A 24,000-nucleotide genomic window follows, 5' to 3' on the forward strand; every position below is an offset into this window, starting at 1 on the left:
GACTGTTAATGGCCAAAAAAATGTGCCAATGAAAGCTAACAGAGGATCTCAGTGAGAAGAGGAGAAAACACATTCTTGCCAAGTCCTCAAAGACAAAACTGAAGCAGCCATTCGAAACACATGACAATGTCTCAATGTATTCAAAGCTCCTAAAGCAAGTTTAACTTTAAGAAATATTTACATAAAAATAGGGAGTCAGCAAATGAAGGCACTTTCCCACCAGGCCTGACAATCTCTATTTCCCACAAGTGGAGAATGTATTTTCGTGTTGTCTGACCTCACCACATGCCATGGTATATATGCGCATGCGCACGCGCACACACACACACACACACACACACACACACACTACACGAATACATGGAAATATTCTTTAAAATATAAGGCATCTTTGCTTTTAAAAGATGACAATAAACAAATGACAATGTTCATTCTGGGGATGATTAGTCAAAAAGGATTAAACATTAATCTTTTACTTGGATTTCATTCTAGATTCTAGTCAGATATAGGGGCACATACATTTAATCCCAGCACTGAGGAGGCAGAGGCAGGCAGATCTCTTGTGAGTTGAGGTCAGCATGGTCTACACAGTGAGTTCCAGGACACCTCAGGCTAAACATGACTCAAAAAAAAAAATAAAAACTAGGCTGTAGCATCAGCTATTCCTACTGCAGTCACAGTAAGTCAGTCAATGTACAAAGAAAGGTAACTGTCATCTAATTAGTGAGGTTATCTACTGTTCATCCCGTGCAAATAACTTCAAGAAGAAAATGGATTGCAAAGTAAAATACTACCGCTCTAGCAACATTCGGTTTTGCTATGTCGTTTTGGCCGTCCTGAGACTCACTCAAGATCAGGGAATCAGAGATCTTCCTACCTCTCAACTGCTGGGGTTAAAAGCGTGTACCACCACATCTAGCTATAATCATGTACATTTACATATATAAAATTTTAATAAGATTAGGTAATCAGCCTTCTTTTCACAGAAAAACACCTCCTGGGAAGAAAGCAGAATATCTCCAGACCTGCTATTGTTCACAAGGCAGCTTAATAAATTACACATGGCTTTTTTCTGTAGTTTGGCATTTTAGTTTTTAAGACACATGAAAAAGAAGATCTAAATTTAACCCTGCCTAAAACTCAGTGCAAGATTTGAACATTTTTTATTTAGTCATTTTAACAAAAGGGAGTGAAGAGGTCAGCACAAGACCTTCGGAAAATTCCACCAGGCAGCCCTCCTCTCCTAGAAATGATGAGATAAGGGAAGCCCTAGCTACCTCATTCCCTAAGGACCAATCAGTTTAAAAGTCACACTGTTCTGCCAATCACATTGTGCCTAGTTACTGATGTTCTACTCTGCCACTGGAAACTGTGTAAAAACTGGAAGGGGCCTGCCCTGGCATCACCACCTCTTTCTTTGGGTTTAGGACAACTCTAGCACGCTGGAACAATAAACTCCTCTCGCTTTTGCATCAATCTCCAGCTCTCCAGCTTGAAGTGACTCACTTGGGATTCCCGGGAGCTAAGGCTCGTCAGTCTTAGAGGAGTATTTCACCATGTACCTACCCTGCTATTAGACTCTGGGCAAAATAGTTTTCAGCAAAGCCCAGAAGATCCCTAAATCTGAAACCCTGCCTTAATGAAGGCTACTACTGCTGTGACACAACACCGTTACCAAAGCCACTTGAGAAAGAATTTATTCAGGACACTTCCACAACACTGTTCATCACTGAAGGATGTCAGCACAGGAACTCAAACAGGACAGGAACCTGAAGGCAGGAAGTGATGCAGAGGCCATGGAGGGGTGTTACTTACCTGCTTGTTCAGCCTGCTTTCTTGTAGAAACCAAGAACATCAGCCCAGGGTGGCTTCACAATGGGTTGGGCCCTCCCCCATCAATCACTAAGAAAATGCTCTGCAGCTCCACCTTTGAGACATCTTCTCAATCTAGATTCCCTCCTCCTCAGACTCCAGCTTGTGTCAAATTGACATAAAACAAGTCAGCATGCCAATCACTCCATATTCTATGCAGAGTGGTACTTGCTAGATTTTTTTCAAGTATTAGCTAGGTAGAATACAGCAAAACAGACCTTGCCTCAGCTGTTCCCTAACATACACACTTGCACTTTTCTTTTGGTTCCAAACTTCTTGAATAGATTTCAATTCTGGATTTCTTTCTCTGAACATTTTCATTATTTCTCTGTATATCTTTGTTAGATTGCTTTAGCTGTAAGAATATCCCACCTGAAATATTAACCTGAAAAAAGTAGTCAATCCTCTCAATCTATTACTAATACTTCAAAAATTTCAAGTTGACTTAAAGCTGTGTAGAAATCTATGCCTTCCCTAGGCTTTTGAAGAATTCAAAAATTCAATATGGAACATAGCTTTTTAAAAAAATCTTTCTATAGCAGTGACACAAATAGCCCATGGTTTGTTTTTAATCTTATGTTTTTCTCAGGGCATTTATATTGATACTTGAAACCTAAGAAAGTATATTGAGATGTGGTGGAGTATGTCTTTAATTCCAGCACTCAGAAGGCAGAGGTGAACAGATCTCTATGAATTCATGGCTAGCCTGGTCTACAGATCAAGTTCCAAGATGGCCAGGGCAACACAGAGAAACTGTATGGAAAAATTTTTAAAAAGAAAATGTAAAGTATAAAATCAAACTGAATTTTCAAAACCCAAGTAGAGGTAGATAGTGAATAAGAATGTGATCTGGTTGTTTTGCCTTATAAACATGAAAATTGTTTTTTGCAAATTATTGTTCCTTTATACCTAATTATACTTACTATACAGAAAATAATAGGAAATTTGGGTTGGTTGTTGTTAAATTGCCTACAGCTCTCCTTTCTTAAGGAGAAACCCAAGTGCACTTGGGGTTGGTGAGATGGCTCAGTGGGTAAGAACACTGACTGCTCTTCCTAAGGTCCTGTGTTCAAATCCCAGCAACCACATGGTAGTACAACCACCCATAATGAGATCTGATGCCCTCTTCTGGTGTACTTATTTATAATAAATAAATTAAAAAAAAAAAAAAAAAGAACTGTGCACTGAATCTAAACAGTCTACTCTTCTTATACAGACCAAAAAAAAAAAAAAAATTCCTTCGTGTTAAAACATGCTTATTTGTGCTCTTCATGCCACTAAAAATCAAAGGTGGAGTGGTGAATTTTTACCTCTTACTTCCAATAACTGTAACTAATCTCCCCAGTTATCAGAGTTAAATGCAAAAATTTAACAAGTATAATACACCGTCAGATTTTCCAGAATTTCTTCCAAATTATAAAGTTTAAAATTCCAAACCAAATCCAGGATCAGCAACTAGCTACCAGGTGATGAACAATTTAAACACTAAGGCAACTGTCTAATTAACCTGTCAAGCCTACTTTGGATCTCAAATCTAGTAACATAGAGGTGGAAAACTGTTAGGATATACGTATACATATGTGCAAACCTATGTTTTAAGTTCTAAACGGATTTTGCTGTTTTTATTTGCACAACTCTATGATTTATTTTTATTTTGTGGAGAGTCAACCTCTGACAAGATCAATCAGGAGAAAAAAACCGTAATTTGTTAGGAATTGTGAATACCTTTAAAATTTCAAAGCATACCTTCCATCTTTAGAGTATTTATTATAGGAAACATTCTGTACCTTGTTGGCTGAAGTCTAAGCAGTAAAAAGGTCTGTGTTGACAACAGCATTGATTACCCAAAATAATTCAGAAGAGCAGCAGATTTTGAGATATTTGCTTGGACTAGAACTGGTAACTTCAAAACGAAGTTTCAAAAGGGCAGCTAAGTTCTTCCCAGGCTAAATTACTGGACTTTTTGAACAAGTCCATTATTTGTATCTTATATAATTAAGACTTTTATATTAAACATACTTTAAAATGCTGTTTTCTTTTGACAACACTTTAGTGAGATGCATTTGTAAGAGATCCAGTAAGCTATGAACATGAATAATATTAACCCCCACCACTTGGAAGCAGGGATGAGTAGGCTCGTCACTAAATAAAGTGAAAACATTACCTAAAGTTTCTAAGGCACACAGGTATCTACAATATCTAAAGTGGGATTTATTTGGTGGACCGCAATAAGTTCTCAGAACATTTGCTGTAACTCAGGTAGAAATAGGCAAGTATTCACATTAGTCTGTAGTCCGAAAAGGTATTTCAACTAAAATATGTCAATTCTCACATCTCAGTGGCTTAGAGATAGATGGTCCGGGTTGTGTTTCTGCAGTTTCTTCAAGCAGATGTACAGTGCTCAATGCTTTAGAGGGTTAGGCAAATTCATTTCCCTTTTGTTCAACAATGCTTCATCTCCACTACGTAAAACCTGGTCTCCAGTGCCACTATCTATTATCTGCCTTATGTTAGGTCTTACTTCAGGGCTACTACACAAAGTGATTACGTTATAAAAGGCCTCCAGATCACTCTGTTCAAATGTTATAGATGGCTTCAGTGATGATCCAGGAGCAAGGGAACTTTCTCCAATGATTCTCAGGTTGATAAATTTGATTTTCCAAGTATTTTCCACAAAAGGGCTACGGATAAGTCCAAAAATTTGTTCAAATATGCCCAAACAAGAATTTCCTCGGTGGACAGTCCCTGCAACGCCAACCATAACTAATCCATGAGGAGAAGACGCACATTTTAGTCCTTGAGAATCAAGGTTGGGACTGAGAAAGAGAAATTCCTCTTTGACTAATGACAGTAAGCGAAGGCTGACGATTTCTGCTCCTTGGTAATCTGTCATGTTTTGTTCTGAGGTGTTATAATAAAACCTAAGCTTGGCGTCATGCCAGAAGTGCTGTGGGCCCCAGTCATCATGAGGTGGGCCCAGAAAAGGATTCTGAGAATTAAGAAGTTCAAAGAACCAATGACAGAATTCTTCTCCTAAGCGACGAAAATCAACCTTTTCAGCTTCCTTCTCTTCCTTTGCCTGCTGTGAAACAAAAAGAAAGTAAAGTGAAGGGCCACCTCTCATACCCACAGTTCTACCTAAGCAGATTCCTAAGTGCCAATGCACTGCTTAGAGCAAAGGGACCACAACCCTGCCAGAGAACCTTCTTTTCAAAAAAGGAAGTAAACCTTTTAAATTTAAATTTTGGCCAAGTAAAATGTAACAAGACCCCTGCTTGGTTCAGTGTCACCCAGCTAGGGTGTCAGCTCTCAGGAGGCTGAGGTAAAGTTGGGTTGAGCTCTAAGCATTCTCTCATCCATTCATTCTCCTTCTCTCCCCCTCCCACCCTCTTCCCAACTCCCTCCCATTCTCTTTTCTTTGCTGGGTTTGATATCAAGCCAGATAGGTCTTCTAGACCTTTGAGGTTTTCCTTCTTTTAAGAATCTATTATGTCTCGGCTGGCTGGGCATGGTGGTGCATGCCATTGATTCCAGCACTCGGGAGGCAGAGGCAGGAAGATTTCTGAGTTCGAGGCCAGCCTGGTATACAGAGTGAGTTCCAGGACAGCCAGGGCTATACAGAGAAATCCTGTCTCAAAAAACTAAAAAGAATCTACTATGTATCCAAAACTGATCTGGGGCTTGCAATCACCACATTTCTTGTCCTCTGTATGCTGATGTTACAGGCATAGAACAGTCCACCTATTCTAATATCCTCTCTCTTCAAAACCAATTATGAAACAGTAATATAGGAATGTTATATTTAATCCCCATGAGCTTGGCCCTAGAAGAAGCAAGTTTACAAAAATAAGAAATGAACAAAGCTCTTTAAAATATCAGTACTAAGATGAACAGTCAATGATAACATGCATGATTGTGCATGATTTTCCCCGATTACACACATCTCTCAAAACTTTACAACAATTGCTTCAAATGAATCTCTTATGGACTCTAAAGAAAGGGAATTATAAAAACTACAACTACAACTACAGTAATTAATAAAACTCGTAAGAAATTTGTACAATTTTCTAACATCATCATGAATTCTACTTCAGCTCTTGCCACTCATGGTATCTGCTCTAGCATAAAATGACTTTTTTTTTTCTAACCAGTGTGTCAGAATCATTTTTTAAAAATGCCTCCCTACCCTCTTTAAACAGATACTTCAAAATGGATAATTTTCTATAGTGGAATTAATACTATTTTTGGTTTGGTTTTTTGAGATAGGGATTCTGTGTAGCCTTGGTTGTCCTTAAACTCGTAGACCAGACTGTCTTAGAACTCACAGAGATCTACTTGCCTCTGCTTCACCCCACTCCCAAGTACTGGGAGTCAAGGCATGCACCACCACTATCTAACTACTGTTTCTTTTTCTTTTCTTTAATTAAAAGGGAATATTACTATAAAAACCCTATAAACTAGATCTCATACTTCTATATATTTCAAAATATAGTACCTCACCAAGAATAAGATATCATACCTTATTCTATACAAAACCAAGTATCTGCTATTCAATATATTTGGCATGATATGTGATATTTAAGTATATTTTCCATGTCTTCAGAATAAACATAATGGCCATTTCTTTTTTTTTTCTTTTTAGTATAGTAAATTGCTATGAGCATTTTATTTTTCAGTATATTAAGCAAACAAAACCTTAAAACATTCTTTCCTACTGTAAAAGCTCAGCAATTATCCAGAGTTCAGTCAATTAACATTAAGTACTCAATATCGAACACACACACATACTTGAGAGCAACCAGGATTAACTGAAAAGTGTAATTTGTTTTTAACTTCTTAAGTGAAATTTTTACATGGCTACCGAATGCAGACTTATAAAATGAAATAGGAAGTTTACAGGCTGGTGAGATGGCTCAACAGGTAAGAGCACCCGTCTGCTCTTCCAAAGGTCCTGAGTTCAAATCCCAGCAACCACATGGTGGCTCACAACCATCCGTAATGAGATCTGGCGCCGTCTTCTGGAGTGTCTGAAGACAGCTACAGTGTACTTACATATAATAAATAAATAAATCTTTAAAAAAAAATAGGAAGTTTACAATAGCTTTCCAAATTCGCTTAAAATGAAAATATGCACATAGTATACTTTACAATAATACAATAATTCTCACTTATGGAAAGACTCTCACACCCAATTCAATAGATGACATACACATCAATAAATCTGAGAAATACTCTGTGTCTACGTTACTTTCATGGTCTTAGAGCATGTAAAGGAGACCGAGACTGGAAAACGAAAGGACTAGGAACCGTGTACCTCAGAGCCAGGATCGGGCAGAGTTTCAGACAGAACGAGGATTTAGAATGTAAGTACAAATCTAGCATACCTGCTCAAAGAGCTGGATGTCCTCCGTCTCCTTAACTGGCTCTGCTGTGTCCTTCAGTTTTGGTGACTGTTTTCTCCAGTAATCTTTTGCATACTGAATAAGACTGTGTTTTTCAGCAGTGGGAGGTACAACCACTCCTTGCTTTGCCAAATACTTAAATATGACTTCTCGGTGGACTTTTTTGCGCCTCAGAAGTTCTTCTACACTTTGGCTATACACTAATATTGCACGAATAGCATCTAGAAAAAAAGTAACAACAAACCAGACAGTTACAAGGCACTTGTTAATTTGCCCAACTTCAGCAAAAGTTTTGATTTTATTGAAAATGATTTAAACTCTTGTCCTGATTCTTGCTTTTACACAGCATGGCTATGGCTTGAAAAGCAAGAACTTACCTATCTGTCGGCTTCTGCAATCCCTTACATTTTAAACTTCCTTCACCTTGCCAGGCAGTGGTGGTGCACACCCTTAGACCCAGCACTTGGTAGGCAGAGGCAGCCAGATCTCTTGAGTTCGAGGCCAGTCTGGTCTACAAAGTGAATCAAGGACAGCCAGGACTAGACAGTGATCCAGAAAATTTCTGACCCAGAAAAAAAAGTATTTCTACGCCCCAAATACCTAAGATCCATAAACCTTGAGAAAGTGATTAAAATCACAATATATGATACCAAGGAATATTGCCAAACTTCTGATTCTACAAATAATCAGAGCTGAAAAACAGCAGAATCAAGATGTTTTATAAACTAAAAAATTGGGCTGAAAACACAGACCAAATATCTTTCAGATAGACTACTGCTGCAAAATAGCAAGAATTAAAAAAAGAAAAAGAAAAAGGAAGAAAATGCACTCATTACACCTACCTTCCAAAGATCTTATCCCACAGACACACAATATCTTTGATGCCCCTATTTCAAACTTCCCTAAAGACACTATCATGTTTTCCCCACCCATTTCAGGATAGCTACTAAATTTGGTTGTTTGTTTTGGAGGTTTAGGGGTGGTTTTCTTTTTGTTTTGTCTGTCATTTCTATCCCTTTCTTTTCAACAACATCCGTTTCACTAATGTATTTAGTAAGGATATTTTTTAATGTTTTATACATGCAACGTACATATGTCCGTTCGTTGTGTCTTTTATACAACCTTTTGAAAAAAAAAAAAAAAAAAAAAGTGTGGTCTTGCCACTTCGCAACTACGAATGAATGTAGGACGAAGAGGCTGAGCGTTCCTTGACATACGTGGATTAAAACTGTCTGCCTTTTATTTGTTTCGGTGGGTATTTACCTAAGACACTGACAAACGGTGTTTATTATTTCCCGCAGGACTGAAAGAAAACAGCAGGAGCTGACTGATCTCCTCGGAGATCGAAACTGAAAACTGAAACACAGTCTGGGGTCTCCTGAACATCACGGCTCATCTGGTGCACGTCTGGGTCCGCACGGCAGCCAAGCTTTACCCAGCCGGGACCACGGTCCGACCCACCAGCGTCCCGGGACCCCGCTCGGCCGGCGGGGAGGCGGCAGAGCTGCGCGGCGCCAGCCCGGGGCGGCCTTTCCGCGGCTTGGGCGTCAACCCCGGTGGAGCCGCCTCTCCCGACCCGACCCGATCCCCGGGGGTGACAAGGCCCCTCCGGCGCCAACCTTGGCGGTCCACAGGCTGCACCAGGCGATTGGTGACGGTGTCGCAGAGGGCCATGATCTCGTCGTTGTCCAGCAGGCCGAGTAGGTTTCGGCAGCCCTCCGACTCTAAGTGGCTGAGCCCCGACATCTCGCCCCCGGGGATGGGGGCAGAGGACGACGCCACCAGTGTCGCCCTCACGGCCCGCGGGCCGGCCGGCGCCTTGGCAACAGACACCGGAAGTGCCTTTTCAATCCCTCGCAAGCGCCGGAAGGGTCTCGGAGATTCCAGCCCCCACCCCTCCCCGGGCGGAAGTGCTAGCTCAGAAAGTCAGCGAGGAAATGAAGTTCCGACTTGGGGCTCCGGCCTCTATTGGAGTAGAGTTCCACAGTTCGCGCTTTAAAGAAGTGTCCTAAGCATCCATCCACCTTCCACTCGAGGCTTGGCTAGAAACGAACCTTTAAACTCATCTGCGGGGGGGGGGGGGGGGAATGCCTCCTCCGAAAGGGCGACTTAAAGTGCGGCGCGTGCGCGCGCGTGCCTGATGGTGGAGGCAGGGTTGGAGCGCCCAAGCGAGCCCCCGTCATACCCCGGTACTTTTTGAAACTAGCCACTTCTGAGTTAGGGGAGCCAGCACTTTGATATTCTTTAGCTACAAAAATTAGACTACACTTTGAAACGCTCTAGGGAGAAAATGTTTTGAAAGAACTATAACTTGCTTCTCCGCCTTTTGGATAGCTGTATAATTCTTTGAGCCCAAGAACCTCAACTGCCAGCTGGTTGACCATTAAGTACAACTGAAACAACCTGAGGCTTCAGATTTGCAGCTAATGTGGAGCTGGAGGGGCAAGGTGCCACACAATCTTGGGACTGCACCTCTAGCTGCAGGACCTGCCTGCCATTCGATTTGAATTAGTGGCTGGTGTCCCCCAATACAGTTAGTAGTCATTTGGCTGGTGTGGGGAAAATATATATACACAAACACCTTGGGTGGAAAGTGACTTGTGTTATGAGTATGAAGGAGAAACTGGATTTCGATTAGAGTTTTTTCTAAATACAGAACTATTGAGATTTGGGGCAGGGTAATTTATTGTTGTAGAGGTTGCAGGGTGCCTAACATCATCCCTACATTTCCACAGAGAATAGTGTGCCCCTTCTCTCACTTGATACGAGTGAAAATGCCTCCAGGCTAACAAATGTTCCCTGAGAAGGAAAATCATGCCCAGGTGAGCCATTGATTCAAACCGTGCCCAAGGTCGTTTCTGAGATGATGAAAATATTGTTCTATTGTCCACACTAACAACTGTCCACATCTGGATTTTGAGACCTCGCAGTACGGTAGCAAAACTGAAGAACTTAATTTCAAATTTTATGTGAATTTGACTAAAGTTTTAATATCCACACGTGGCAAGTGGCTACTGGATTGGATCATGCAGATGTAGAAATTTGAAGGCCATTCTGTAGACGTGTTTTATGTTTGACCTCTGACTTCAGTTCTTTTATTTTCTAAATAATTCTTGCAGATAACCACAAGGGTTTCCTTTTGATAACTACCTTAGACATGTATTGCAGGTCTCTGCTTCAAAGCCTGTGTTCTTGATGTTTTACCTGAGAGGGTCTTCCCTTTAGACATTTTCCTTAGCTCATTTTTCCTACCATTTATTCATTTCCCTGATTCAAAATATTACTAGGAAGGCCCTAATGATTTACCATATTCAAAGTCTACACCCACAGTCGCTTATGTTTCCTACCCATTTCATTTGTCTCCAAAGTGTTTATATAGTTTAGTATATTATATTGTTTATTGTTCCTATCCCACACCCATCCCATTATAAGGTATGTTCTGTAGGGCAAACAATTTTGTTTCCTGACCTTTACAAAGCCTGGCACATAGTAGACATACTTAAAAAAAAAAAGTTGTGAGGCCACTTTTTCTTTTTTGAACAGGAATGATATGATCGACTTGTTTCAAACAGGATCACTTGATAGGGTATGAAGCATACCATAGTAGCCTGAAGGCAGTGAAGAAGAAAGAGGGCACAATTGGAAGGCAACTCTAATAGTCTGTGTGACAAGAAATGATACCTTGAGATAGAGTGGAAGATCTGATAGTCTTTGGTAACGCAGGCATTGGTTTGGACCACCGGAGTTGCCATTTCCTGACAAAAGGAACACTGGGTAGAGTAGGTTGGGTGATATGAGTATTGCTCAGATTTTCTGGAGCAAGTGATGATGCCTAAGAAAGAATAAATCATATAGAGAAGGTTGGGGCAGAGAGAGGATGCTGAGTTAATTGTGACTGGGTGGCAATATAAAGGCAAGTAGAATTTTCAATATGACCATAAGATCAGAGGCAGGATAATAATCAGAACAAATTTGGTAAAGGCATAATAAGGACTCAGCCTCAGGTCCCATATGGACTTAATTCTTATAACCTTGCAAGAATAGTTGTCCCATTTTACAGAAATATAAACTCAGTTCGATATTCTTTTAAAAATAATTTATAATCCCTGTGGGTGGTGGTACACACCTTTAGTCCCAGCACTTGGGAGGCAGAGGCAGGAGGATCTTTGAGTTCAAGGCCAGCCTGGTCTATAGAGTGAGTTCCAGGACCGGCAGGGCTAAACAGAGAAATCCTGTCTGGAAAACCGAAAGTAAATAAATATTCCAGGGTATTTGATCACACCGAGCCCCAAGATTGTGCTGTTTACTGGGAAAACCATGTTTCTAGTTTGGTTTTGGCTCAGCCTTAGCACACACCTTTAATCCAAGAGCATTATGCTTATTGTAAACAGGATTAAATAAAGTCAAATATAGGTCAAGAGGCAGAGCAAACAACCAGTTGACAGGGACTGAACAGGAAAAAAGAAAGTAAAGAATAATAGGAAGTCAGGAATACAGACACACAGGAAGTAGAAGGGAATGGACATTCAGTTTGGGGAGAACTTCCTTTTGGAACATCAGCTAAGGAGGAAGACCAGCTGCGTGCTTTCTCTGCCTTTCTGAGCTAGCAGGCTTTCATCCCAGCATGTGGCTCCTAAGTCTTTATTGACAAAATTGAGTGACTGAGATTTTGTTAAAAACAACACAAAGACAGACAGACAGACAGACAGACAGACAGACAGACAGACAGACAGATAGATAGATAGATTTATTAGTTCTTTGAGCATTCTGTACATTTTAATCACATTCACTCCCTTCCCAATATTTTTCCAAGATCCACCCCCCACTTTTTTACCTATCCAACCTTGTTCCTTTATTTTTAAAACCTGTCAAGACCATTTGTGCTGCCAAGAGTAATTGGATGTATGGGCTTCAACTAAAGTGTGGTCAACTTACCAGAGGCTGACTAAACCCTTAGAAAAACCTCCTTTTGCCTCTCCGATGGCTAACAATTGCTACTCTTAAGCTAGAGAAAATGGACTGGATGTGGAACTTTCCTGTCCATGTTAGGATTTGGCCTGGATTAGGTTTATGCAGGCTGTCATATTCTATAATTACATATTTGCTGATGCCCTGCTGTGTCCAGAAGACAGCCTTCTAGTCATCATCTATTGCCTCTTTCCATTTCCTTGCCTGAGCCTTGGGGGAGGGGGGGAAACTGGGGGGGGAGGAGTTCTCTCTCTCTTCTTTCTCTCTCTCTCTCTCTCTCTCTCTCTCTCTCTCTCTCTCTCTCTCTCTCTCTCTGTGTGTGTGTGTGTNTGTGTGTGTGTGTGTGTGTGTGTGTGTGTGTGTTTCTGTGTGTGATTTTAAGGCTAAGCATTCTGCAGTTTCTTACTCTTCCTGGACACCTTGGCTAGTTTGGAGTTTTTGTGATAATAACAATCTACTACAGATAGAATCTACTCAGTAACTCTGATAAGAGCTGGGAGATTTATTAATCCATGGGTATATTGATGTCATTATATCCATTTAATTGTATCTTCTTAATAAATGAGATTTCCACAATAGAACTACAATTCTAGAATTTGAGTAGTCTTGTCTACATACCCTTTTGACAGTTTCTAATAACTCTGATGTAAAGGCATACATTTTGAGGAGACACCAGAGTATACTCAATATTTTTAAATGTAAATAAAATTTTCTCAGGTGTTAAACTGTTTCAGGGACCAATTCTTACTATCTATTTACTAAGTTGCAAAGTGCCTACCAATGGGGGTGTTTCTGAGAAGGCATTAAATTTAAGGGGAGTTTTCCATATGGGGAAATGTAATACACTATGTTGTTTATTACCTATTTTTGACCCTTCATTTGTGTAGAGGAATTTTAATCCAGCAATATGGGCTACTCTGGCAAGGGGATCACATCAAAAGCCCTTCTAGGTCTGTTACCTGTCAGGAATGACACACCTTTTGGCTGGAGTACAAGCATGTGCTTAGTACACACCTTTAATTCCAAAAGGTGAGGATAAAGTTAGTTTGTAGAAGAAAGAAGCCATGTTTGAAAGTGATGTCTAATTGAAGGGCAAAGTGATGAATGAGAAAGATTTAACAGAAGGAGTCAGAGATAGGATACACCCAATTATCATGAGAACAACACAGGAAAAAGGTGACTTAAGAAAGCAGCTAGAAAAAGAGGTGGCGTGGTGTGGTGTGGTATGTGTGTGCATGTGTGCAGTTTTACCAGGACTGTTTTACAAAAACAGACTGCAAGTGAAGACAGAATGAGCCAGAGAGTGAGGAGCCAGAAGCTAGAACCGATTGCCAGAGATAGCTTGAGGCCAAGTTGAGCAATTCAGTCAGAAGCCAAGAGAAGCCTGTTTGAGTCACCTTGGAGAGAAGTTTTGAGCCAGAACAGCTAGATTGAACCAGCCAGCTGAATTCATAAAGAGCTAGAAGGAGGAGCGAATTCAGCAGTAAGCCTTGGAGATAACAATTGTATCTGGCAAATAAAATTTTCTTTTACAAGCTTGTATAAGAATTACCCAAGCTTTGTGATAGATGTAGAAGTTATAAGCTCATAAATAAGCACTAGGGAACCAGGAATGTGGATTGCCCAGGCTTCGTTCTTAAGTGGAAAGGATGTGTACGTGTTTTCCACCTAGGAACAGAAGGGACCTCATGACCTTTGCTATTTGTAGGACTAGGTCTCACCCAAGTCTCTCAGAATGTTTATCCCTGACTCTCCCTCCCTATCCCAGACTCTAATCTTTAGCTTTGCTTTTTACTCACTAGAATCCACCCTTAGCAGAGAGATCACATGTACTTAATAGCCCGGTGATTCTACACTACCTCTGTCAGAGACCACACCAGATCTTAGACCAGTAAATTATAGAACACATCTTTAAATAGTAGAGGCCACATGTACTTTACAAAAGAGTTTCAATGTACTCATGCCTTAAGTTTTATTTTGCATATGGGATTGTTGAGGTCATTGTTACCAGGAAACATTTTTCCAAACATTTACTGTACTTAAGTATGTTTAAAATAAAGTCTGAGCCGGGCGTGGTGGCGCACGCCTTTAATCCCAGCACTCGGTAGGCAGAGGCAGGCAGATTTCTGAGTTCGAGGCCAGCCTGGTCTACAAAGTGAGTTCCAGGACAGCCTGGGCTATACAGAGAAACCCTGTCTTGAAACCCCCCCCCAAAAAAAAAATCCAAAAAAGAACAGTCTGGTTTTAAATTCCATAAGTTTGAACCAGTCCGGTTAAGTCCTGTTGAACCAAGTCTCTGTGTAACCTATTGCAGTTCTCTGCCAGCATTAGAGCTTGCAGGAACCTCTACAATCTAATATTTAACAAGTTTCCACATGACACTGATTGTACTGTTCCAGGGACCACACTTTTCCTGAAAATACTGAATTATCTACTAAGTATGTCAGCCAGACTTCATTCTGTCCCTGAAATCACCGATTCTCAGGTAAAGTTATCTGTTTGGATGTGTCTCCATTCATGTTTGTAGGGAAAACTGCATGGCAAAATGCAAGAAATTTGATTATTCAGTTGGATAATCCTTCTCTTAGGCGTATTGTTCACACTAATGCCTGAGTTGTTATGACAATGGGGGGTAAATGATAGTATAGTAAATCAGAAGCCATTTTTCTTCAGTATGTAGCACTCTTCAAGTTAAATATAGTGATAGATAATCCAAACTTGTGTCCTTGTTAACCACTGGTTCTACAGATTAGTACATATTTTATACTGCTCGGATATAGCACATTTGAATTGAGCATGTATACATGTTCATAGGCTGGGAACTAAGTCCATCTAAGGTATGAAGAACACCAACCAAGTATCAGATCGCTAGTCCTCCTTGACAGAATGTTTGCTCCTATGAGCTGGTTACAGAACGGTGTGGCTCTTCCTCACTCCTGCCTCTTTTCTGCATACTGCCTGTTTTCCTTTTTTATATTTGTAATTGGATGTTTTATTTATTTGCATTTCAAATGTTATCCCCTTTCCTGGTTTCCCCTCTGCCAACCCCTTATCCATTTGCCGCTTACCCTGTTTCTATGAGGGTGCTCCCTCATCCACCTACCCACTCCTGCCTCACTGCCCTAGCATTCCTCTTCACTGGGGCATCAAGCCTTCACAGGACCAAGGGCCTCCCCTCCCATTGATGCCAGATAAGGCCCCTTGAGCTTCTTTAGTCCTTCCTGTAACTCCTCCACTGGGGTCCCTGTGCTCAGCCCTATGGTTGGCTGCAAGCATCCGCATCTATATATGTCAGGATCTGGCAGAGCCTCTCAGGAGACAGCTATATCAGGCTCCTGTCAACAAGCACGTCTTGGCATCCGCAGTAGTGTCTGGGTTTGATATCTGCATGTGGGATGGATCCCCAGGTGGGACAGTCTCTGGATGGCCTTGCCTTTAGTCTCTGCTCCACTCTTTGTTCCTCTATTTCCTTTAGACAGGAGCAATTTTGGGTTAAAGTTTTTGAGATGGGTGGGTGGCCCTATCCCTCAACCAGGGGGCCATGCCGAACCTCTGGATATGGACACTTTCATACCATTTATGGGGTATTTCAGCCAATGTAATCCCTGTGGGGTCCTGGGAGGCTCTTGCTTTCCTGGCATCTGCGACTTTCTGGTCGCTACCCCCAGCTCCCCATCCCCCATTGCTACATACCTCTGTTCAATTTTCTGACCCTCTCTCTGTACATCTCCCATACCTGATTCTCCCCCTTTTTCCCTCCTCTCTTTCTTCTAAGTACTTCCCACCCTCTATGTGCCTTGATTACTTTGTTCCCCTTTCTAAGTAGGACTGAAGCATCCACTCTTTGGTCTTCATTCTTCTTGAGCTTCATGTGGTCCATGAGTTGTATCATGGGTATTCCCACGTTCTTTGCTTATATCCACTTATGTATGGTCTTTTGTGACTGAGTTACCTCACTTAGGATGGTATCTTCTAGATCCCCTCACTCAGGATGGTATCTTCTAGATCCATCCATTTGCCTAAGAATTTTATGAAGCCATTGTTTTTAATAGCTGAGTAGTATTCCATTGTGTAAATGTACCACATTCTCTATATCCATTCCTCTTTTGAAGGACATCTGGGTTGTTTCCAGCTTCTATTATAAATAGGCTGCTATGAACAAAGTAGAGCATGTGTCCTCATTACATGCTGGAACATCTTCTGGGTATATGCCCAGGAATGTTGGTATACCCAGGTCCTCAGGTAGTACTATGTCCAGTTTTCTGAGGAACCGCCAGACTGATTTCTAGAGTGGTTGAACCAGCTTGCATTCCTACCAGCAATGGAAGAGTGCTCCTCTTTCTCTACATCCTCGCCAGCATCTGCTGTCACCTGAATTTTTGATCTTAGCTTCTAACTGGTGTGAGGTGGATTCTCAGGGTAGTTTTGATTTGCATTTCCCTGATGATTAAGGATGTTGAACATTTTTTTCAGGTGCTTCTCAGCTGTCATTATTCCTCAGTTGAGAATTCTTTGTTTAGCTCTGTACCTCATTTTCTAAAGAGGGTTATTTGGTCTTCTGGAGTCCAACTTCTTGAGTTCTTTATATATATTGGATATTAGCCCCCTATTGAATTTAGGATTGGTAAAGATCTTTTCCCAATCTGTTGGTGGCCTTTTTGTCTTATTAACAGTGACCTTTGCCTTACAAAAGCTTTGCAATTTTATGAGGTCCCATTTGTTGATTCTTGATCTTAGAGCATAAGCCATTGGTGTTCTGTTTAGGAAAATTTCTCCTGTACTCATGTGTTCGAGGTTTTCCCCCACTTTTTTTTCTACTATATTCAATGTATCTGGTTTTATGTGGAGGTCCTTGATCCAATTGGATGCTAAGCAGGCCATGATACAGCCAAGATTGGCAGCATGCTTTCGCAGCTTTTGTCCCCCAACAGTGAGCTGAATAAACTATGTTTATATATTATCTAATGTCAGGTATAGTGGCAACACCAAACAGACAAAAGTATACCTACTTTTCCAAATCCAAAGAAAAAATGGAATATTACCTAAGCAACTTGCCTAAATATCTTAATAGATGTACTGTTGTGGAAAATGGATTACATTGTCAAACAGCATGTGTCTTTCAGTCAGAAAATTCTACATCTCATTTCTAGAATGTTTCAGTAACATTTTTACTACTCAAACTGCTGTAATATGTGCAAATCACTTTAACTCACTTATTCATTCCCTTGTAGTGGTGTCCTGTTGCATTAAAGACATTCCTACTTATATACCATTTTTCAAAATTTTAAGTTATAGTTAATAGGGCAGGTTTTTTTTTTTTTCCCTGCTACTGAACTAAAAGAGCCCTCATGCCCAAGATCACTTCTGGATAAACAGTAACTTCAATAAATTTTTTTTTTTTTAAAATATTGGCTTTAAAACCAGGGCCTCAAGCATGCCAAACATGCTTCTATGGCTGAACCACACCCCTAGTCCTTTTAAGAATAGCATGAAAATACTGAGCATGGCATGCTCAGCAAACACTTATCCTGATACTGCAGAGACTCATTGAAGTTCCAGGAAGCACTTCATCTTTGAAGACACCAATGTTGACATTTCTTGGCATCTGCTGAGGTCTGATACCCCCTTTTGCCCCAAGTCTACAGAGACTTCAGTCATCCTTTATCTGAAATGACTTCAGTAGCCATTAAGTGTATGCATGTTTGTAATATGTGTGTGTGCCATGTATGCCTGGTGCCCAGGGCAGCCAGAAGAGGGCATTAAATTCTCCTAGAAAAAGAGTTAGACCATTGTGAGCTGCCATGTGGGTGCTGGCAACTGCATCTGTGAACTCAAGTCCTTTATAAAGAACAGAAAACATTCTCTAAAGCTCTGAGCCACTCTTTCAACTCCATCCATCAACTCTTACCCCTTCATAAAAAAATAAAAATAAAACCAACAAAACCCCTACTTGTATCATTTTCTATCCTTTCAAAATGTCTCAACACTCTGAATGTGATAACATTAACTGAAACATCCCCCTTTTTTTGGTTTTTCGAGACAGGGTTTCTCTGTATAGCCCTGGCTGTCCTGGAACTCACTCTGTAGACCAGGCTGGCCTCGAACTCAGAAATCCACTTGCCTCTGCCTCCCAAGTGCTGGGATTAAAAGCGTGCGCCACCACGCCCAGCAACATCCCACTTTTATGAGGCTAAAAAACACATTTAAGTAAGCTGAATTCTTGAAATCAGTGTACTACATAAAACTGAACGCTTGCATTATCAACAAGGACAATGTTTTATTGAACAAATCTATGTACAATACAAAAAATTTCTTGAAATGAGACACTATTGTTGATTTATTGCAGTTCAATGGCTCAGTTTTAATTTGTACTTTTATAAAATGCAAAGTAAAATAATTTAATGTTCAACAAGGAAGCACAAATTTCCCTTCTTGCTGAATCTGTAATATCTTTCACATAACAATTCCAAAATGCAAATGCAGCATTTGCTCATTCTGAAAAGGTGTTTGACAGTACCAAATAAATTAAAAAATAAACACTATCATCCCTTTTAGGCTTTTCATTCATACAATATTAAACCAAACATGAAAGTACAGTTAAATGTTCAGTGTGATTTGAAAGGAATCACAGAATGATATATATTTTGTTATATACTGTTTTTTTAAAAAAAATGAATATGGCTAGAGCCCAAAGTACCAGTGTCCTTATCCACGGAGACTCTTTCCTGTGCATCTTCTGTGTCTGAGCAGCAAGGATTCAGATCTGTACTTCCCTTGACCTTACTTGACCACATATAATTATTTTAAAACAAACATTTAAAAGGTGGTTCATGTATCCTCAAAGCATTAGTAGAAAACAAGAAGGAAAAGAATGTAGGTAAGATGAAAGCTTCCTTTCCTCTGAATCCCAAATCAGAACTGCTGGATTTACATAAAAGCAAAATGCTTTGGAGAAAAAAACATAATAAAATGCACAAATTCTTTCAACAGGTAAAACTGAGACATATATAAAGAGGTTAGAAAAATGTGGTCAAACAGAATTTTACACGACATTTTGTGTTGATTATATATGAACCAATTTTATCTATAGGAAAATTTTCTCCTAGCAACAATAGTCAAAGAAAACCTTCAAATTATGCTTAAAAGACAAAATAACATCTGGAATTTGATTAACACATCTTTGCACACAAACTTTAAGAAAATGTAACGCTTTGTGGATTTATATCTATATCAGTGGTTACAACCTGTAAAAAATAAAGTAAAAATGGAAAATATTATTAACTGCAAAGTGCACAAAGCAGAAATTATGTTCCCCCAAAAAATTCATTGTGAAAATGAACCAGTTTCCAAACAGGATTTTTATTACAAGATGTACTTTTAATATGAACTAAAAGTCAATTATTACATTTTTAGTGTCAAGAAACATGGAAAACATTTTGAGTTGAACTTAAAGGATTTTAAAACGTATGAGTTGTACTTATCTATTATCTGCACGTAAATTACACAGCCTAATGTAGGCTACATAACAAAACTAAAACAAACTTCAATTTGATCGGAATGGACTAGTGACCATAATTGCATAGTTGCAAATGCCAATGGTAAATAATAAAAAAATAAATATTCTGATAGAGCATTATTGGAAAACATAGTTTTTAAAAGTCTGAATGCCACCCTGAAAGTAATGTCCTATTTTCCTAACCTCAAGAATGTTATTAAAATTTGTAGTATGATGAAATTGTCGGATTTACACAAAACCATGCTGGAGTAGCTGGAACATTTAGTTGATACGTGGCATACTAATGTGTCTAAAGAATTCATCTTTGTGTTTGTATATTTTTATCTTGTTTAGACTTATATACTATTAGGTAAAGGAGATCTTTAGGTATTTTCCTTTTCATAACAGACAGGTGGGAAATAGCTAGATTTTTTTTAAACTGTAAAATATTTGTTTTAATAATTTAATAAGTTAAAATCTTCCTTAGAATGGTCACCAAGGACAATAATGCATTAATATATGTTATTGTATTCCTGTTGTGCAAATTTTGATGTAAGTACTTCCTTAAATATAAAAATTACTATGCAGGCCAAATTCATCACTAATGAAGAAAGCATATTAGTATGGCTTAATTTTGAATTAATTCTCCTAACTGAATAAAATGAACTCTTGAACTGATTCTTAACTGACATACTTTTAAGCCAATTGTTTTCATAGGACCATACTTAGATAACTCATACTAATGTATAAAGGATTTTACTATGAATCATCCAGCAATGTCCTAATATGTACAGATAGGATATCCCAGTGTGCTTTTACCATTATTCACATTCAAGACTTTTCAAGTCAGTGTTTTCCTTCAACTATCTAGCATGTGATGGTCTTAGATTCTTCTCACACACCCCTAAGTATCTGATGGTACTTTTCTTGTCTCTTAACGCTGTTGCCTTTAAATAACTGACTTTACAAAAGTGGGGCATTGAAGGTTCTTATCAAGAGCTTATTAGCCAAGCACTGTTTTTGTTTTGTTTTAAATTTTTCAAGGGTGGCACCACTCACTGAACTTTGGCCTGTCTACTTAATTGCCTAAAACAAGTTATAATCTTTAGTAGACAGCATGGTCATAAATCAAACTTTATTTCTATGTATCAGCTTCTAAATTATATCACAAACTAAAGATCAATGAATGATTCTTTAAAATATGTTAACCAGAGGGAAGACATAATATGCATGACAAGAAAACAAATTCTATTTTCAGAGTGTTTTACATGTTTATTGTAAACCAGCTCCGCTCCATCTCATCTTAGAATGAATCAACTTTTTCCTTTCTTCAGTAAGGCCATAACTGGTTTGTATTTCTGACTAGTTACTCAAATGTGTTTTCACATAAAGCAAAACTGAACATGCTGCTATTAATCACCATAAACTTTTTTAAAGTGTGGTTCCATGGATAACTGGTACTTTGGGAGTTTTATAACCCTTTCGGAGTCTAAGCCGGCACATCTCCTCTGCAAGTTCATTCCAGAAAATGTGCTTTGTCTTTTCTTTAGTAATCCGAGACCACTCTAAAATTAAGGCCATCAGGGAAATAGCAAGCTGATGATGCATTTTCTTGTAGTGCATTTTTTTTTTTTTTTACACTACTGCATGATCAACAAATCGTTCTGAGACATTATCAGGCACCTGTAAAATAAAATAGTTTTAATTCAAATTTCATAGATTGCAATAGAAAAGCAAGCCTTACATTTCTGGCTTGTGTGTGCATGTGTTTTATAGTGTACATGTATGTGCATGAATGCTTGTGAGTGGGGGCACACGTGTCCAGATCCATTTGGAGACCAGAGGTTGATGTTGGTTATCTTTCTTGATAATCACGTTTATGTAGGAACCCAAAGCTCAGAGATTCTGCTAGCCAGTCTAGCTGGTGAGCTTGCTGGGGGATTCTAACTGAGGTCCTGCATGTTCGGGTTACAGAAAAGGCACTATGCTGGCCCAGCATTTCCATGGGTGCTGGGGATCTGAAGTCCAGTCCTCACCACCTCACAGGAAATATTTTATCTGTTGAGCCATTTCCCCAGGCTCTTTACTTTTATTTTTGACAGTAACTTAGTTTTACTTGTTTCATAGTCTATCATGCTGATGAAAAGTATTATTTCTACAACTTCTATTATGTGAAACCTTGAAGAAAAGCCACATGTAGAAAAAGTATAGTATAGTATGGTGTATAGTATAGTATAGTATAGTATATGTGATGGTTTGTATATTCTTGGACAAGGGAGTGGCACCATTTGGAGGTATGGCCTTGTTGGAATAGGTGTGTCACTGTGGGTGTGGGCATAAGATCCTCACCCTAGTTGCCTGGAAGTCAGTCTTCCACTAGCAGCCTTTGGATGGAGACATAGAACTCTCAGCTCCTCCTGCACCATGCCTGCCTGGATGCTGCCATGCTCCCACCTTGATGGTAATGGACTGAACCTCTGAACCTGTAAGCTAGCCCCAATTTTTTTTTTTTTTTTTTTTTTTTTTATAATACTTGCCATGGTCATGGTGTCTGTTCACAGCAGTAAAACCCTAACTAAGACAGAAGTTGGTACCAGGGACTGGGGTATTGCTGTGATAGGCCTGACCGTGCTTTTATTTGAAAGAATGTGGATTTTGGGACTTTGGATTTGGAACGCAGTAGAAAGCTTTAAAAGGGGCTTAATGGGTCATCCTAGAAGGACTATGGAAAAGTTGCTGGGAGTGAGGTGGTATTTTGGTGAAGAATGTGGCTACTTTTTGCCTTTGTCTGAAAAGTCTGCCTGAGGCTAAGGTGAAGAGAGTCAGATTAACTGCATAGACAAAGGAAGTTTCAAAAAAGCCCAGCAGAGACTTTGTTCTCAGGTTAAGTCTTATGAAGAGTTTGGAGCAAATTCCTGTGTTCTAGGAGATAACAGATTAGGGGAGTGGGACTTTGGGGCAAGATCCTACCAAGCTAAATTTAGATCCAGCCATGGTGGTACACACCTTTAATCTCAGGAGACAGGCATGTTGATCTCTGCATTCAAGGTCAATCTACAGAGCAAGATCCAGGATAGCCAAGCTTAGACAGTGAAGGATTTGGAAAACAGAAGCCAGTGACAAAGTAATAGTACAAGAGGGTCATGTTCTAGTTCCTGCAAGCAGCAGAACTNGGCAGNTTCAGCCATGTGGNTCTGGNTNTAGAGTTAAGANTGGAAGGAACTNCTGGGACAATTGATGCTGGTTAGCTGGAGCTAAGAAAGAAACTTAGCAATGATTAAGAAGAGAGCAGCATCACTGAGGTGCAATCTTCTGGGAAGTGCAAAGAGGCTGTGTTCCAGAGACAGCCAAGGTTGTACCTCGTGCTGTGGCTGGACTTGGTAATGCGTAAGAGTCACACAGATGGTACTGGGTTTGAAAGCATGAAGGGGTTATGAAGAGAAGCTGAGGCTTGGCACTGTGAGAGGCCATGGAAGGCCATTGATGAAGGTGCAGCCTCAGTTGTAGTTTATGGCCCAGGACTGAAGGGGTCATGCAAAGGATTTGAGGCTTGGCACCATGAAGAGAACCTATGAGAGGCTATTGGTGAAGCCTAGTTGGAGTAGAACACACCAGTGGATTGGAGATGTCAGTACCATATGATGATCACCAAGAACAGAAGCCATAGTGGAGTGGATCAACCTAAGCTTAGAGTAATACAGAGGGCAGAGCTGGAGAAGTGATGCCAGCTCTTAGGAGGAGTCCAAAAAGTCAAGTGGAATCCCAGACAGTGAAACAAGAAGCTGTAACACTGAAATTGCCTTGGAGGCTCAAAGATGTTAAAGATGCCAGAGCCATGGGATACATGTTGAGGAAAGCTGCTAACGGAGTGGAACCAGCCCAGGAGAAAGCAATTTGTTGCAGTCAACAAAGATGAAAAAGGAGTGGAGACAAGAAGACCACTTTGACATCAGCCATGGAGATACAGAGCTTGGAGTTTGCCCAGCTGGTTTCCTGTCTTTCTTTGGGGATTACAGTTAAGTGATTGGATGAATCTCAGAAGAGACCTTAAATTTTGGAGTTTTAACATTGTTGAGACTGCTATAGACTATGAGGACTTTGAAAGTTGGACTAAATGCATTTTGCATTATGCTATATTTAAGTATGCCCCCCCCCCCATAGACTCATGTGTTTGAATAAGTCTATGAGGGCCAGGCTGGTAAGATGGCTCAGTGGTTAAGAGCACTGACTGCTCTTCCAGAGGTCCTGAGTTCAAATCCCAGC

The 24,000-nt window shown here is 40.0% G+C and overlaps 2 protein-coding genes across 5 annotated transcripts in view; both read right to left on the reverse strand.

Moving 5' to 3' along the window:
- Window positions 1-3,057: 3,057 nt before the first annotated feature.
- C12H3orf38 (chromosome 12 C3orf38 homolog) lies at window positions 3,058-9,104 on the reverse strand. Its single transcript, XM_021209661.2, has 3 exons — window positions 8,894-9,104; window positions 7,257-7,495; window positions 3,058-4,954 (listed from the first exon to the last, which is right to left on the reverse strand). Exons 1-3 carry the CDS (start codon window positions 9,018-9,020, stop codon window positions 4,274-4,276), a joined length of 1,047 nt encoding a protein of 348 aa, XP_021065320.1. The 5' UTR covers window positions 9,021-9,104; the 3' UTR covers window positions 3,058-4,273.
- A 9,395-nt stretch (window positions 9,105-18,499) lies between these two features.
- The window catches only part of Znf654 (zinc finger protein 654), a 102,771-nt gene continuing 97,270 nt past the window's right edge, over window positions 18,500-24,000 (reverse strand). For all 4 annotated transcript variants that reach the window (XM_029544248.1, XM_021209579.1, XM_029544246.1 and 1 more), the window contains one exon: window positions 18,500-21,420. In XM_029544248.1, coding sequence (XP_029400108.1) covers window positions 21,413-21,420 — 8 coding nt within the window. In that variant the 3' untranslated portion in view covers window positions 18,500-21,412. The remainder of the gene's footprint in view (window positions 21,421-24,000) is intronic.

The sequence above is a fragment of the Mus pahari genome, chromosome 12 (genome assembly GCF_900095145.1).
Source record: "Mus pahari chromosome 12, PAHARI_EIJ_v1.1, whole genome shotgun sequence".
NCBI classification, from domain to species: Eukaryota; Metazoa; Chordata; class Mammalia; order Rodentia; family Muridae; genus Mus; species Mus pahari.

Bases quoted from the DNA above. Each gene is read 5' to 3' on its own strand.
- C12H3orf38 (XM_021209661.2), bottom strand. From the start codon at position 9,020: ATGTCGGGGCTCAGCCACTTAGAGTCGGAGGGCTGCCGAAACCTACTC. The intron at 7,496-8,893 runs GTTGGCGCCGGA...CTTTTTTTCTAG, and splicing joins GCAGCCTGTGGACCGCCAAG to ATGCTATTCGTGCAATATTA. The intron at 4,955-7,256 runs GTATGCTAGATT...TTTGTTTCACAG, and splicing joins ACATCCAGCTCTTTGAGCAG to CAGGCAAAGGAAGAGAAGGA.